General features: G+C 45.1%; 1 protein-coding gene across 5 annotated transcripts in view; it reads left to right on the top strand.

The window, feature by feature from the left end:
• Positions 1-16,851, top strand: part of ITGA7 (integrin subunit alpha 7) — a 141,916-nt gene that overhangs the window by 66,292 nt on the left and 58,773 nt on the right. For all 5 annotated transcript variants that reach the window (XM_075591283.1, XM_075591278.1, XM_075591279.1 and 2 more), the window contains exons 2-3: positions 8,382-8,509; positions 10,693-10,772. In XM_075591283.1, the coding sequence (XP_075447398.1) occupies positions 8,382-8,509; positions 10,693-10,772 (208 nt within the window). The remainder of the gene's footprint in view (positions 1-8,381; positions 8,510-10,692; positions 10,773-16,851) is intronic.

Raw genomic sequence — 16,851 nt, 5'->3', positions numbered from 1 at the left:
CCCCAGCAACTGGGGCCTGGCAGCAATCAGAGGCCCAGCAACTGGGGCCTGGCAGCAATCAGAGGCCCAGCAACTGGGGCCTGGCAGCAATCAGAGGCCCAGCAACTGGGGCCTGGCAGCAATCAGAGGCCCAGCAACTGGGGCCTGGCAGCAATCAGAGGCCCAGCAACTGGGGCCTGGCAGCAATCAGAGGCCCAGCAACTGGGGCCTGGCAGCAATCAGAGGCCCAGCAACTGGGGCCTGGCAGCAATCAGAGGCCCAGCAACTGGGGCCTGGCAGCAATCAGAGGCCCAGCAACTGGGGCCTGGCAGCAATCAGAGGCCCAGCAACTGGGGCCTGGCAGCAATCAGAGGCCCAGCAACTGGGCCCTGGCAGCAATCAGAGGCCCAGCAACTGGGGCCTGGCAGCAATCAGAGGCCCAGTAACTGGGGCCTGGCAGCAATCAGAGGCCCAGCAACTGGGGCCTGGCAGCAATCAGAGGCCCAGCAACTGGGGCCTGGCAGCAATCAGAGGCCCAGTAACTGGGGCCTGGCAGCAATCAGAGGCCCAGCAACTGGGAGTGTCTTTGTTGATCCATTCTGGTCTATATGGGTTTAAAGTGTGGTGAGCGTGTGCGTTGATCTGTACCAGCCACCTTATCATTTTACATTTTATAAACAGTATTGCACTATTTTGGCAGTATTTTCTCAGTATTTCCCTATTTCACGGTCTACACTTTGGGAGCACCTTGATTTCCGTTTGCAAGAACCTACCACACCATCCCCATTCAGGACTGGGTGTCCCCAAACGCTTGAAAGCATCTTACATCACACGAGTGGTAATACACAACACATTGAATCCATATTGAGTATTGAACATGTCTGCACTATATATTTTCTCTTTTCTCCTTTTACTCCCTATTGGGAATTATTTGTGCTCTGACGTCCGCTGCAAACAGTTCCAAAGGGAAATGGGAAAATCCCTATCTGCAAGCTGCATGTGTTCCCTAAGGATCGTATACATCTTCCTTGTATTGTTATTACCACCTTTCTCTGGTTTTACAGCACACGGATTTATTGAAGTGATTATTTGCGCTTGACCACATATTTTTCTTTCAGGTCTCAGGGCCTGATTTTATATTGTCAGAAGCGGCCGGCCGGGCCATTTTTGGGCAAACATCCCCATTGAAATCAATAGGGATTGTCGGCTGAAAACAGGCCGGACAGCCTCTTCAGACCATGTAGAATAAGGCCCTAAATTAGAAATGTGTGCAAGACGTTAAATATACTCTTCATTTAAAACAGAAGACACTTAACAACGATAGAGATGGTGTTACATTACTTTGTGATTTTAGTTCCACATTGGCAGGGAAGAGTTATAATAAAGTCTGCAGAAAATCTCACCGTAGTTCTGTCTATTAGCAGCGAACCTTAAGGTCATTTAACAAAGTGTCCCCGCTGCTGGAAAGCTAACAATGGAAGCTTATTAATGAAGCCTCTTCGCTGCAAGACTTGAGCAAAAGGTATTGCAAACGCCATTGAAAACCCAGGGCGTTCTTTTCACGTTTCTAAGCCTGGTGCCGTGGGGTTTTTTTTATACCAGTTTTTCAGTAGGGAAACTTTGATAAATAACCTCATTTAAATGAAATATATAAATAATTCATACAATAATGTCATTATAGCAAACCCCACCTACCTTGCTTACAAATCCCAGAACTTATTAGGATTCATAAATAAACAAACTTGACAAATGCGCGCTGCAAATCTGAATGTTTCCCGGGGTTCAGGGAGCTGCGTTTGAAATGCTCTAACACAGCACTACAGTCTCAGATGGTTAACTCAAGTGGCTAAGAAGAGCGTCACTTCTGGGAATGGCAAACACCTCAATCATCCCATATGACCGAAACCATCCCACGTGCATTTTTTATTTTGCAGTGACTGGCATTGCAAGAGACACCAGTTTGAGCCGTTTTGCAGATGAGGACAGCCTCCCGCTGTCTCACATATGACGTTTAGAAAGGATTAAGGCTGTTGCAGCTCATTTTCTGGAAAGGGTTAAGGCTGTGGCATTCCTACTTCCCGGGCAGCTGTTGGTAGCTGTCTTCATGTCAGCATTCCGGCTCTGTGCGTCAGAGCTGGCTCAGGAGAGTGGCATCCATGCCTAATATGCCCCATCACAGTGCACAAAGGCGCCCAACTTCTGGCTGCTGTGTGCAGACGGGGCTATGTGTGGGTGTCAGCCTTGAGTCAGACAGAGTGGGCAATATTAACCTCTTCAGTGTCGGAGGACACTGCATCATATTGCAAATGTTTCTCAAGCTGCAATGGGAGAAATGTGTCAACATTGATAAAAAAAAAAATTTTGATGTTGCATTTTGTGTCCATTAGTCCCACAGCATTGTGGCACAAGTAGTCACTGAACCCATATAGCATTGTGTGCTCCTCGTGCATGGGAGTCACCTAAGCACTGGCAGCATGAAGTGTCTCAAGGTCATGGTAGATACGTAGGCCTCCATTCAATATGCTGTGAAGTTGTCTTCTACTGGTCAGGGAGATTTTCAGTCCTGTTTATTAAAATAGAGGTTACTGCTGAATCCCAGACAAGGGTAACATGGTTCCACTGCATATTGAGTACGGTCATTATTTGGCGCCTTGCTGTCCCAGTGCTGCAGGAGTAGTTTACCCAAAATAACTGAGAGGCCTTACTCATCTGTATGGTGTCTGAGCACTTGTCCTATGATTTGGGAGAGGAATGTAGGTTGATTGCACCGATTCTCACACAGGGGAAGATGTTTCAAACCAATTGAGGAACATGTTTCAAACCAATCATGTGCATTGGAGCAGAAAGCTAATAAAGATAAAGACCTGCTTTATCTTGTCTACTCATTGCTTACCTTGTTATCCAATGCTATGGGAGAGCATGGTTTGATTTCTTTGATCTAAACAGTTTTATTTTGTGTTGATAAACTGATAAAAGGAGAGGGACGTCACTTTCACCACTGAGCGGAAATAAGAAAGACAAGCCTCATCAAAAAGCTAAAGGGAAATGGTACATGGCATTGGAGTAGGGTTGCCATCTGGAGCCAGGTTGATTTAGTTCTGTTGTTTTTACTCTTTTCCCAAAGCATTCTGGGATTTGTAGCACAACTGTTCTTTGGATAAAACAGAAACAAACAAAGTGGGTTGGAAAAACCTGTTCATCTGACCTGGGGGTAGATGGCAACTCTATCCCTTCCCTCCCACTAAACCGTGTTTTTTGGTGAGGCCGGGAGTAAATTAGGTTTTGATAAAGTGAATCTAAACAGCAAGAAGCTGAGCAAGATAAAGAAGCAATATGTTGGAGAAATTAAGGCTGAGATGTAAGGCGGTATGGCACCATGGGGGCCTTATGACGTTTCCCCAATTTCATAGATGTTTGTTGGTTTCTAAGGGAGATCAGGATCTCAGCTTTCAGTGAGCTGAGATTGATCAGAAAGAAAGATGTTTTTGACACCAGTGGCAGATCATGGTCATTTTATTTATAAAAATGTTTTACCAGGAATTAATACATTGAAAGTTGCCTCGCGTTTTCAAGTATGTCCTGGGCACAGAGTTATAACAATACATGGTTACATGGAAAGAATAGAGATTATACAGTCAATTCACAGACCTGTCATGGACAGATAGACTTGGAAAATTGGGAGCAGGGGATAAAGGGGCTGGTGAGTTGCAGATTGAAATAGAGAAGCTTTAACATCACCAAACATTAGCGAATGGCAGCAAACGGCTCACATCCTTTAGCTGCCCTTGACTGTGCCAAAGGCTGTCCGCCTTAGGGGCGACGCAGATGTACACTGAAGGGGTTCAGATTAAATTCAGCTGTGAATACAAAGTTCTTTGTGTCCTCTTGGCTCATTAACATTCCAGTGGGTGGGGTTGACGTTCCACAAAGTACAAGCAAATGTTAACCCTTAGTACGCTGGTCTGTGCAGAGGGGAGCAGCTCTTGGGGAGCCCCATCGGGCATCTGCCTTTGGGGCGACGCATGGGTACACTGAAGGGGTTCAATCATGTAATACCTACACTAGAAGGAAGATCTGCAGTACAGGGTGCTGCAAACCTTCTGGCAAGAGTTAAAAGGGTCAAAAATGTTATTTGAATTGTGGGTATCAGACACACATGAAAGTCCGCTGTGTTAAGCGGTAGGGCACCTTACTAGCTTAGTAAATATGGGCTACATTGTACTAAAGGGAAGAAAGGATTGGTGATGGTGGGTACCAAATCATGAATAAATTACACTTGTTACATAAATCTTGTACATAACCCTGGACACTTGATACATAATCCCTTGTTACATGTTTTGTATATATTTTTATACCTTTGGTTATTTGGTAAGCCCCGTTGCTGCTAAATTAAACTGTAAATCTTCCGGACAAAAATACTTGCCTAGGAGAACAATATGGGCTTGTCTCCCACGGCAAGTAGAACATTGCAATGTCTCTTTCTATTGGTGACCTAGTGGCCTTCTTTGTAGTTTATTGCAAGAACCTAGTAAAAAAATAAAAGTTATATTTAACATCAACCAGGGTGATGGGAGCCTCATGGTTCAACTTAGTGGGACCCTCCGTGTCTACTAAGGCGTGTGATAAAAGCAAAATATCTCTGTACACTTCAGCCTTTCACAGTCTCTTCTTCTAAGAGAACACAGAGTGAATACACTGGGGAGCAAAATGTAGAAGACACGGAAGGCTGGTAGAGAAGGACACATTTTCAAGATGTTTTCCAAGATGCGCTTGTTCTTAGGGCTTTTAAAGAATATTCTTTGGCAACGAAAAATGGGCCTTCAAGTTTCTTGAGCTGCTTTTGTCTGTGTGTGTCTGGCTGTGTGCTATGTGTTAGCATATATTTGGGTGCTAAATACCCCGTGCACAGGAGCTGTTATTTGAAGTGTTATTGTGAAGTTGTCATCCAATGTTGAAGGTTAGTGTGTATAATAATGAAAGAAGAGATATTACTGGCGCTTGTACAACTCCACGAGATGGAAAGTTAACCCATGTATAGCTGAGTAGACTTACAGTAGTCTTTTCCATTTTAACATACACTAGCCAGGACATTTAATTAGCACCCTGAAGTTTACTTAATTCGGAGCACTTGCAGAAATCCCTGCAGGTCCCTCCTTATTTAACACTACAGTATTACACATACTGACCATCTCTCCCTCTTTATTTGAGATCATTTGCAGAAATGTTCAAATTTGTATTCCACAAAACTCCCGCTTCCCAATGTAAGCCATTGGGAGCTGAAGAGATCTCCTGCATTTTCCTAGCAAACCTCCATAAATAGAGTTGTTTGTATGTTGATCATACGAATGCTCCGGAAGACAGGAGAGGAGCCAGTTCATCTGCCCCTGGGGCGCATGGAGGGCTCGAGGGATCCAGATGTGTACAGTTCTTCATAATATACGAAGAACCAGAACTCTTGTGGACTTTGTATAAGTTTTTATTGATTACAGGGGTCAACGTTTAGGTCCCACTCTTGGACCTTCCTGAAGATGACAAACAAAGTGAACTAATGTGCACAAAGTTACCTAGGGAGGACAAATATGCACTACTGCCAGAATTATTTTTATTGTATTATGGAGTAATGTTGCTATTCACTCAGGGTTTGGTCCTGCTGCTGCTGCTGTAGCATGCTGCGCTGCTGCATGGAGAGCTGGGGATCCGCAACACCTTGTACACGGCAACTTATGGGGCCTCCTAACCTAGTGGGTAATCCATCACTGGGGTCATGTGATCACTAGAGTAGTGATCACATGATTGTGATCTGCCCCTCATATCAGAAATGAAAGAGGAGATCCTCTTCCATTCCAATTGCGGTCTCTGCTCATTGAAAGCTGACGCCCCGATTTCCCCTGGAAACAAGCAAAAGTAAATAACATTGGGGCAAAAGTAAATCCCACTTAATATGACTTTGTGCCAATGTCATGGGCACTCAAAGAGTTAACATCCATTATCTAAAACGTAATGTTAGTTTAAAAAAAATAAACAACCAAAAAAACACATGTAATTCCAATATTGACTATTTGACAGAATTTGAACTGTGAAGCTGAACTGCTGGCTCCTGAGATATTAGACAGTGGGTGGGGGAGTGGGGATATTAACCTTTTTAGTCGCCAATATTCTACGTTAAATTTAAAGCTGGCCCAGGGGTTGTTCAATAGAAACCTGCAACGTCATCCCCTGATAATGTTAGAACTTCCTATTGGCTCGTGCAACTGACACTGATTTGGCACTGAAAACACCAGCAACTAGAAAGGTAACTATCTCAGGAACCAAGAGCTAAAAATCGGGTGATTCAGCTCTGAGAGACCCCAACCCCCTGGTCCGAAACCTGCAAAAAACAAAAAAAAAACAAAAAAAACTAGTAGAGGGCATTGTTACTTGAAGCAGATGTACCGTATGTATCTATAATTTTATTTATGTAGCACCGCAGTTTACCCAGTGCTTTTCAAAATTACAATACAAGGTAAATTAAGTACAAACAATGGAGATACACACGACAGGTAAATTATAACATAAGTCAGTGGAAGGCCTTGCCCCAAAGAGTTTATAATCTAAGTGGTATATTAGGAGGCTTATAGACATGGTAGGAGTGAGAGTATAGTATTAAACGTGCAGTCAGGGAGGTCAAGGGCAGCTGGAGTCAGTTGTAGAGGGGAAGACATTAATAAGATGCTTCTTTTAAGTGAATTTTCAGCTGGGCTTTGAATGGGGAAAGTGACGGTGCCTGACATATTTTGAGTAGAAGGGCGTTCCATAGGCAGGGAGAGATTCGTGAAATAGGTTTAAGAAGGGAGAGGGCGGTAGAGGTAAAAGGTGCAAAGGGGAGAGCGAGGCGAGTAGGGGTGCAACGAGGAATCAGACCTGAGGTATATGGAGGTGCGGAGCCTTAAAGGAAAAGAGAATTTTGCAATAGGAAACCAGCAGAGGTCAGGAGGTCAGAAGCAGATTTATGTCTAGACGAGCAGGAGATGATTAGAGCAGCAGCATTTTGAATAGATAGTAATGTGACAGGTGTGAGGCAGAGAGGCCAGGAAAAATTATTTTCCAGTAACCAATACAAGAGAGAACAAGGCCAAGCATGTTTTAGTAGTTGTGGAACGTGCTCAGGGTTGCCACCACTCCGGAGACTACGGGTATTAGTTATGTATCTCCGAGCTACGGATTTACCTTGTTAATCTCCGGGTGGCAGTGGCGATGGCGACGTCATCTCCTGGCATCCTCTGGCATCTCCCCCAGCAACTCCCGTCAACATGGCTGCACAGCGTCAAATGGTGCCGCGTTGCCATGACAATGGGAAAATACGTGACATCACTTGGCATCATGATGCCATGACAACATGGCATCACGTGACGCCTCGGCGCCATAAGGCGCCCCGTTGTCATGGCAACTTCACATCACGTAATGTCGTCACGTCGCGTCCCATTGTCATGGCAACGTGGCACCATTTGATGCCGCACAGCCATGTTGATGGGAGTTGCCGGGAAACGCCGCACGCCGCCGTTTACATTTATTTCCGGGTCAGCCTTCAGTAGAAGATGGTAACCCTGAACATACTGTAGGAAGGGGCGTATCTAAGCAATGGAATCACACTTAGAGAAAACATTGTTTTTGTTGTTTCCTTTGGTTTCTTCCGAAATGTTAAATAAATGTCTTTTTACCGGGGCGAATGAAGTGTTTCAACCTGCAGCCCACTCTGTCCCTATCACAGGACCAATAAAGATGGAGGAGGAGAGCTGGGGGGAGCCTTGCTTGTGCAAACGCCTGCTCAGCACGTAGTAATATCACACAAGGGAATAGCCAGATGAAATCAAACCCTTCACATTTCTCAGGTTATTATGTGTTCAAAATAACTCAATTCAAAAAAATACTTATACTGTAGGTGTCTGATTTTTGTAAGGTGTTGATCACTTAGATTTTACACCTTAAACATGTCACTGCCATTGGCTCATTTTGGTCCTGGAATGGACTGCACCTTTAACGAGACCTCTGTTTCGCTTTTACACCACCCTCTATAGCAGGGTTTCCCAACTCCCGTCCTCAAGGAGCACCAACAGGCCAGGTTTTAAGGATATCTCTGCTTCAGCACAGGCGGCTCAATCAGGGACTCAGTTATTTAGACTTGTTACGCTTCATATAGTCTTACCTGACAGTTTAACTGAGCAAAGCGTGATGATACTAGGCAGTAAAGAGTCCCACTACTTGCTATGTGCATTTCTATTTACAAACCTACTTTGTACTCAAAGAAACAAAAAGGGCTTCTTTTGGGTTCCCTTTTCTCACCATAAATATTGTATACGTCTTCCTATGTCACGTCAACCACCGACTGCTGCTTATATAAAAGAAATGTTTCACCTGTTTTGCAGGCTGTTGGTGGGGGCTCCGCAGGCCGCAGGGTTACCAGGTCAAAGGGCAAGCCGGACAGGAGGTCTGTATGGATGCCCGCTGACGTTAGAGCCAGGAGACTGTGAGCGGATCCAGATTGACACCAAAGGTACATGAGGAGTCGGGCAACGTGGGGAGTCTTGTACTCTCCAATCATGGAGGACCTTCCTGAGCGCTTTCTGATTTTGGGTCCTGTCCATATGTGGCTGTCAGTCCTCATAATACAGTGACGGGGGCACAACAGGAGCAACGTAAATAAGAAAAAATTAAATATGTGCTAAGGAAAAATCCCATTGCTTTTAATAGAAAAACCATGGTTTATTCCGATGCTGGTTTTATTTTGGATTGTTTTACACCCATTTTGAAATGGGTTCTCTTTATTAAGCAGTAATATCCCTCCATGTATTAGATGTCTTCTGTTGAAAGAGAATGGGGTGATATGTCAAGACCCCCCACAATGCCTCGTGCCACACAGCTCTCGTCACCTCTAATGTTTGTAACATTGTTGGGGGTTATGCGTCTCCAGGGCACACCTTGTACAATACTGGGACATAAGGCAACTCCGTGGTTGATCAAACAAAACATCCTACTGAATGCATCTTTTTCTTTCAGACGTGTCACTGCTTGTAGCACTGATAATGCATTAGTGTTACAGAAGGGAATCTGTGCTCTTTAATCCCCTGCCTCCACAGGGGATATATCCACACAAAAATAGCACTTTGTGCTTGTGCAAAGGCAAGAAGTTGTTTATATCTGATGCCGGGTTTTAGCCAAAAAGGTTTACGCCATCTCAGATCTAGCAAAGGGAAGAAATAACCCACAGTGAGGTAGAATTTGATACATCCCTTTTTAATATGTGCATCATGTAACTCTTCCTACGAACTTTCCCCAATATACAAAGGTTGGACATCTTTTTTAGAAAGGAAAGGTATACAGAGATATACCAAATAAGCAGTGTTCGACAAATCACCCAAAAATCTACTAGCCCAACCAAAAAATCTACTCGCCACCTAGTCCCGCCCCCTTCTTTCCCGCTCCTATTACCCTGCCCGCGCGGGTGCCAAAGGAGCGTGGGACGGAGGGGAAGCGCCTACCTTGTCTTCCAGCCCTGGGCAGCAGCAGCCACGGGGACCCCCCCCCCCCATCCTACATCCGGGTACCCCCCCCCCCAGCCTACATCCGGGGACCCCCCCTCCCAGCCTACATCCGGGGACCTGAGGGGACCCAGAGCTGCCAGCCGGCCCTCTTCCTCCAATCAGGGAGGGAGATTACTTATTTATTTTTTTTTAAAAATTGGCGCGAATGGGGGAAATTTGAGCGCGAACGGGGGAAATTTGAGCGCGAACGGGGGAAATGTAAAAAAAAACACGTGTGCTGCTTGGGCCAATATTTACTCGCCCGGGGGTTAAATCCACACGCCCCGGGCGTGTAAATGTATAGGATTGTCGAACACTGCAAATAAGTGTACATGGGAAGGATGTTGATCCAGGGATTAATCCGATTGACAATTCTTGGAGTCAGGAAGGAATTTATTTTTCCCCTTATGAGATATCATTGGATGATTTGACTCTGGGGCTTTTTGTTTGTCTTCCTCTGGATCAATAAGTATAGATATAGGATAAAGTATCTGTTGTCTAAATTTAGCATAGGTTGAACTTGATGGACGTATGTCTTTTTTCAACCTCATCTACTATGTAACTATGTAACAAGTAGGTACACACGGAACATTACAATGGATACATTACCACAAAGTGAAAATACCCCTTTCTGCCTCAATTTTACTACAAAGTTGTCTGTGATACGTGTCCATAGATGGACAGGCCGTGCTGAGGCGTGCGGACGCTCCGCGCTGAGCCCCTGCATTCTCAATGAGGATGCCTTGAGAGGGGGCTCACGCGAGCGTCCGCAGGCGTGCGGAGGAGTTGGAGGTTTCAGCCGAGCGCCAAGCTGTTTTTCAGCGCGCTGTTGGCTGAAACCCTCCAATGAGAGTGGGGCTGCGCCAACGTCACGGCGCCGTGACGTCGGCGCCGTGACGTCGACGTCAGTGCGTCGCGGGCGATTGGCCCAGCGACGTCACTGCCCCGCCTCCCTACAGTCTCCCCCCACCTCCGATCGCGGACGCTGGCTCGCCTGTATGTGCGTGGAATCGCACAGCTTCTGCAGGCGAGCCTCAGCGGCCGCTCGCCTCAGCACGGCTCCCCCCCTCTATGGCCCGGGCCTAAGCCTTTCATTCACTTGCTGTCTCAGGCTTGCTGTTACTGCCTCTGAGTTAAATCTTTCTTTCTCTCCCAGAGGATACAAGTCGGGAAAGTAAAGAAAATCAGTGGCTTGGGGTCACCGTGAAGAGTCAGGGTCCCGGGGGAAAGATTGTGGTGAGTTTCATCTTTTTTGTCTACTGCTCTATAACTAGCTAGAGCCAGCACCAGATTAATGTATCTGAAGAAATCAATTCCCACTGAAAGCAATGATGTTTAAAAAAAAAAAAAAGAAGATAAATATGTAGTTTAAAGAGCTCACATATCTTAAACAAAAGTATGAAACTGTCCAAAATGCATTTGTAAAATCTTAAGCTTTTTTGCCCCCAAAAATGTAATTACTTACAAAATGTTTTTCCCAGCCTCAAAGACGAATAATGTTGCCAAGTTAGACTTATATTTAGCAATTTCACAAGATTTCAGAATAATATTGCTAGACAATGTCCAATGAAACATGGTGTGTGTATGTATGTGTGTGTGTGTGTGTGTGTTCCACTTATAGTCTCAGCATCAAGCGAATGTGGCGATTTTCAGAGAATTGAGCAAATTAACATGTGAAACTAAATTGTAGTGTGCCTTGCTGAATGACTGGTAAATCACTTGCAAACTCTAACACGGTCTCGGCTTTCTTCGCGCCTCAGAAAGGACAAATGACGCATGGTTTGTGACATCATGCTAAAGAGTTGCACATCTCTAAAAGAGACCCCTTCAAACAAAGGGTAAGGCATGAGCACACAATTGCAGTTTTAATTGAGAAAGAGAATTATTACACATTCCCTAATCTACATCATCATCAGTTCATCAGGTGAGGATTTATTTCCAGAGGGGATTATAGCAGCTACACAGCTCCAAACATAATTGAAAAGACAACCAGACTTTTCTCTATTCTGAAGCGTTAGATAGTTTCACAAGTACTCCAACATCACGTAGGGTTGCCAGGTGTCCAGTTTTGAACCGGACTGTCCTGTATTTGGACACTGTCCAGTAAAACAATTAGAGGTAATACTGGACATGTATGTGCCTGCTATTACTTCTCTGAACATAGTGATCTGACTGGCTTGGGGGGCCGTGGGATTTCCCTGAGCAGGGAGAGAGCAGGGCTTTTGCTCGGGGGCTAGGCAGCTTCCTCCATTCTGATTGGCATTTCCCAGCAGCAGCCAATTAGGAGGCAGTGTCAGGAGCCTGGGGGTGAGGCGAGGGACAGGAGGAAACAGCATGGAGCGGTGAGAGGTTAGAGCAGGGGTCTCCAAACTCAGTCCTCAAGAGTCGCCAACAGGCCGGCTTTTATGGGTATCCCTGTTTCAACACAGGCGGGACAATCAGTGACCCAGTCAAAGACTGAGCTACTGATTGAGCCACCTGTCCTGAAACAGGGATATCCATAAAAGCCGGCCTGTTGGCGGCTCTTGAGGACTGAGTTTGGAGACCCCTGGGTTAGAGAATACAGTTTGAAAAGAAAAAGAATGCGCTAATATCACCAAAGAATAGGTGAAAATATAACCAAACCGAAATACAAGGTAAAACAGAGACAGATATTGTGTACAAATGATATGCACAAAGGTCCAATATGAGGAGTCTCCAGAAACCAGTTCCTAGTCCTGCTGCCAACATTCTGGGAGAGGGGATTTCCACGTCCCTCCCAAAAAATGAACGGAATGGTAAAGGTGGACGTCTGTGGCGCGTGGACTGGTCAGGTTTTATAGACAAAAGGAGAAAAAACAATCGCTAACAACAAGTCAACCCCCTTATAACGCTGTGCTTGGTGTCCAAAAAATCACATTGCGTTATAAGCGGATCGCGTTAGAAATAATGTACAATTGTATGCATTGTACAATAAAGTATTTAAGACACCAATAATCGTGTTGTAAAGTATTCATAAATACGAAAATTGGGAGCCACGCTTGCATCGCGTTATAAGCGGATTCACGTTGTAACGGATCACGTTATAACGGGGTTGAGCTGTATAATGAGACAATATAGTCATAATGTCTTAAATTGTACTTAGCTTGGCTCAAACGGTGGTCTCTATAATGTGGCTGGTACACTTGCTGCTTGCACAGTAGTCTACTCCAGGGAAGAGCAATCTTTTCCCCCTGCGTCCCCCTGCCAGCTGTCCCCCTCTCCTCGCGCCCCGTCTGCTTACCTTGACTCAGACGTCCTGGCGTCATGATGTCACATTGCCATGGCAACGCGTCATCAGGAGCCACATGAATCAAGGTAAAGAGAAGTTTACAGAGGCCTTGCAGGTCTCCCGGCATTAATTTAAATGCCTTCGGGAAGTGCGCGGGGCCTCTGTAAACCCCGCGCCTCCCGCAGCAAATCTCAGGGGGGACGTGCCCCCCACTTTGCGCACCGCTGGTCGACTGCATCTTGCAAAAAGAAGAAAGTACATAGAATAATACTGTTTATTAAATTATTCAAAAGAAAAATGCGACTTAACCATCGTAACCATCACACAGATTAGAAACTGAAACAAAAACATACATTTTTACTATTCATTTTGCTTTAAAAAAACAGAAAGGCCACATCTTTTTGTAACACATCTGCTGCTTTTCTGCACCAGTTTGTACCAAGGAGACGCGGATCAACAAATGTTTCAAAAGTGCTGCCCCGCCTGCATAAAAATGTAATTTGTGTGTCCCTGGCTATATAGAGCATTATGAGTCAGAATAACTGGTTTACACTAAAATTCCATCCCCGGTTTCCATTCCAAGAGTGAGACACCAATCACATTTATGGGGCCTGTTATGGTGGAAATGGATAAGATTGCTGTCTGATGAGACTCACTTCTAATTAGTGAGATGAGACAGGCCTGTCCTGCATGATGTTTTATAGATCCACATGGTTTACGTTTGCTTCTTTATTGTGCGATGGTCTGGAATATCAAGCGGGACCCGTCTCTTCTTTGCATACACTCTAGGTTGCAGTTATGAAAATGACTTGTAACCATCGGTAACATTAATCTGAATGTTTGACAGTGTTTGTAATTATGTTGCCAAGTGCACACCATTTAGTCTCATCCTTTGTGCAGATTCATTTCATTTGAGGTTTTCACACTCAGTGTTATTGAGTTTATTAAATTCATATCACGCGCATGCTTTTCAGTATCCTTAGAGACCGTGTGCTTAAACGATGCTCACAATGTATAGTGTGAATAGAAGGAGAATGGTAATTGTTGGCAAAATGACCTTTGCTCTGTCGGCACAGCGGGAGAGTATTGGATGCTCTTTGAATCTTTCTCTGTCTTTAATGTAATGCTGGATGTGTGCCTTTGCTCTTATGATGACCTGGAGGGCTGATACATTATTAATAAGGCATCCTATTATCAAAAAAAAATTACAACTGGATACAAGTGGAGGTGTCAACGTGTCTGTGTTTTGATTAATGACTTATCCAGGATCTTCACGCATCTCTCTTCTATGATCTAAAGATAAATTGATCACTTTAACTTACATTGGTCAAACCAGGTTGGTAATGGAGGGCACACATAGGTTGGGGCACTTGTTGGGTCATCTGTTTGTGTTGAAAGTATCAGATCTTGCTATATAAATCATCATAGACAATAAGTTGATACCTCCACAAGTCGGTCCCCCGCCTGAGGTTGAACTTGAGAACTTTCCTGTTGCCATCGACATGTCTATCCGTTTGTGTCCTACTTTCAACTTACACACACACACTGCACGTGCAAAAAAAGTCGTGGTCCAGAAATGGGATGGGATGAACCGAGATTATCACTCCTTATTGGAACAAAACCTTCAGCCTGCTGGCAGGCTCTGAGTGATCTAACTGCAGTGTGCAGTACAGCTTAGCACCCAGGTTTTACTTTTCATGTGTTGGTAAGGAATGTTAGAAGGAGATAGCAAAAAAAAAAACGTTAACTCCTTCGTGAAGAGCAGGAGGCTGTTGATGTGAAGACGCCATTGAAATCCCTTAAATGTGCAGACACACTGGGTGTGAAATTGAAATAATGACAGTGGTAGATTTAATTAGTTACATCTTGGTGACTAGTCAACAGTCCAGGGCATTATAGCACTGTAGATCAGGGGAGCGCAAACTTTTTTACCCTACGTCCCCCTGCCTACTGTCCCCCACTGCTCGCGCCCCCCCCCCTTGCCTTGTCTCAAGCGTCAAATGATGCAGTGGGGTCAAATGATGTCGCGGGTCATGCCACGTGGCCACGTTGCCAGGGCGACGCGCCGGCCGAAGCCATCTGAGTCATGGTATGGCTTCGTCCCTGGTGGCCGCGGCTACGCGCGCGACGGTGTGTGTGCGTGCCGCACACAAGGTACACAAGGTACAGCCATCTATGGGGCAGGCCCCAGTCGGCGTGTGTGCGTACGCGCACAAAGCACTATGCGTGACCGCCTTTGCCAAAAGACAGGATTTTTGTCTTTTGGCGCGGCGGCTGAGCATCGACCATGTCACGGCAGCAGTTTTGCCAATGAGGGCGAACCAGCCACGTGACCTCATGGCCGCGCCCCCAAAACGCCACCCCTCACCCCTTCAGATCTCCTGCTCTTCAGTTGAAGCGCAACCGCAGCCCACAGGAAACTGGTGCTTGTGCGGCCAGGCGCTCTGGCGTGCGTGCACGCAGTGACTGGGGCCTGTAGCCTAAGGGAATTTACAGAGGCCTCGCGCGGTCCCCCAGCATGTAATTTAAATGCTTCGCGGAAGAGCAGGGCCTCTGTCAGCACCGCGATCCCCCCAAAAAAATCTCGCTTGCCCCCCAGTTTGCACACCCCTGCTGTTGATAAAAGAAAGTTGACATGTTTGTTGAGGAACAATTCATGGTGAAGCTAATATTACAGTCCTTAATAGACTTTCAACAGGGTAAGTATAGGGGTCTAAAGCCGCTTTTGATATTTAAATTTACCGATGAGGCACTGAGGGGGCTATGCACTAAGCTCCGAGCTTTCGCGCCGGGCCGAAAAAAATTAGCACGTCCGATAAAAAATGAAGCCGGCGGCGCGATTCACTAAGGCCCCCAGCCCAATTTTTATCGGACGTGCCCAAAACTGGCTTATCGTGCAATGTATTTCCCCCCTGCTAGCGTTCTTAACCTTTACGTACGCTAGCTGATTGAAAAAAAAAAGCCGCTTGTAACATTTGCATGGAGGTTTGCCATCTCCATGCAAGGCTGTTACAGGCGATCGTACAATAAATAAATACATTTTAATTATAGTGTACATGAGCAGGGGGTCTCCGGAGCTGAATAGCGTTGGTTTCAGGTCCGAGGACCCCCTACTTCAGGAGATATAGGCCCCGTTACGGGGTGCCGGTATCCCCTGCAGAATTTCAATGTCCCGGTCACGTGACGCGGACGCTTGAAAGTGCAGGGGATACCGGCACCCCATAACGGGGCCGGGGCCTATATCTCCTGAAGTAGGGGGTCCTCGGACCTGAAACCAACGCGGGTCAGCTCCGGAGACCCCCTGCACATCTACACTATAATTAAAATGTATATTAAAAAAAGAATTATCAAACATCAATACACGACCCCCCTCCCCCCATCCGCCCTAACACATACAGTAAAATAATGTGCAAAATAACTATTATCCAGATATGGATAATAGATTATTTTCCCATTATTAAATACTGCATTAGCATACCTAAATAAAGTCAATAAAAACAGTAGCCAGCTAATCCAATCAATACAAGCAGTAACAACATCAACAATTATTTAATTAAACCATTAACCAATGAAACCAATTAATTCCTAAACCAACTCAAAATGAATAGTAACACTAACCAATCAAACCAATTAATTACAACAACATTAATGAATGTAAACATTAAAAGACAAATAAATACATTCAAACAATCTCTGAAAGAACCATAAAACGCATTAGCTAACATAATACAACATTAACTACAAACGAACACCAATCGCAAACATTTTATTTCATTAAGCATGAAAAAAAAAAACAATGACATCCACCTAAGAAACTGACATTAAAAAAACCAACAGCAATACCAAGCCACAAATGCCCCCAAATATTGTAATAATAATGTATTAATCTGTACCCTAAAGTGGTACAGATTAATATATTAGCAGTCAATGTGCCTCCCCCAAAAAAATCAAAAATCACATCCAATGAAAAAACTTGTAAAAAGAGACATTTACTAACATTGAATATATTACTTACCATTAGAAGCGGTGGCCCTGCGACTCCCGGGGAAACAGGAAGCTCACGTA

The sequence above is a fragment of the Ascaphus truei genome, chromosome 3 (genome assembly GCF_040206685.1).
Source record: "Ascaphus truei isolate aAscTru1 chromosome 3, aAscTru1.hap1, whole genome shotgun sequence".
Classification (NCBI taxonomy): domain Eukaryota; kingdom Metazoa; phylum Chordata; class Amphibia; order Anura; family Ascaphidae; genus Ascaphus; species Ascaphus truei.
The sequence above is the reverse complement of the archived record's forward strand: the minus strand, read 5'-3'. Positions and strand labels throughout refer to the sequence as shown.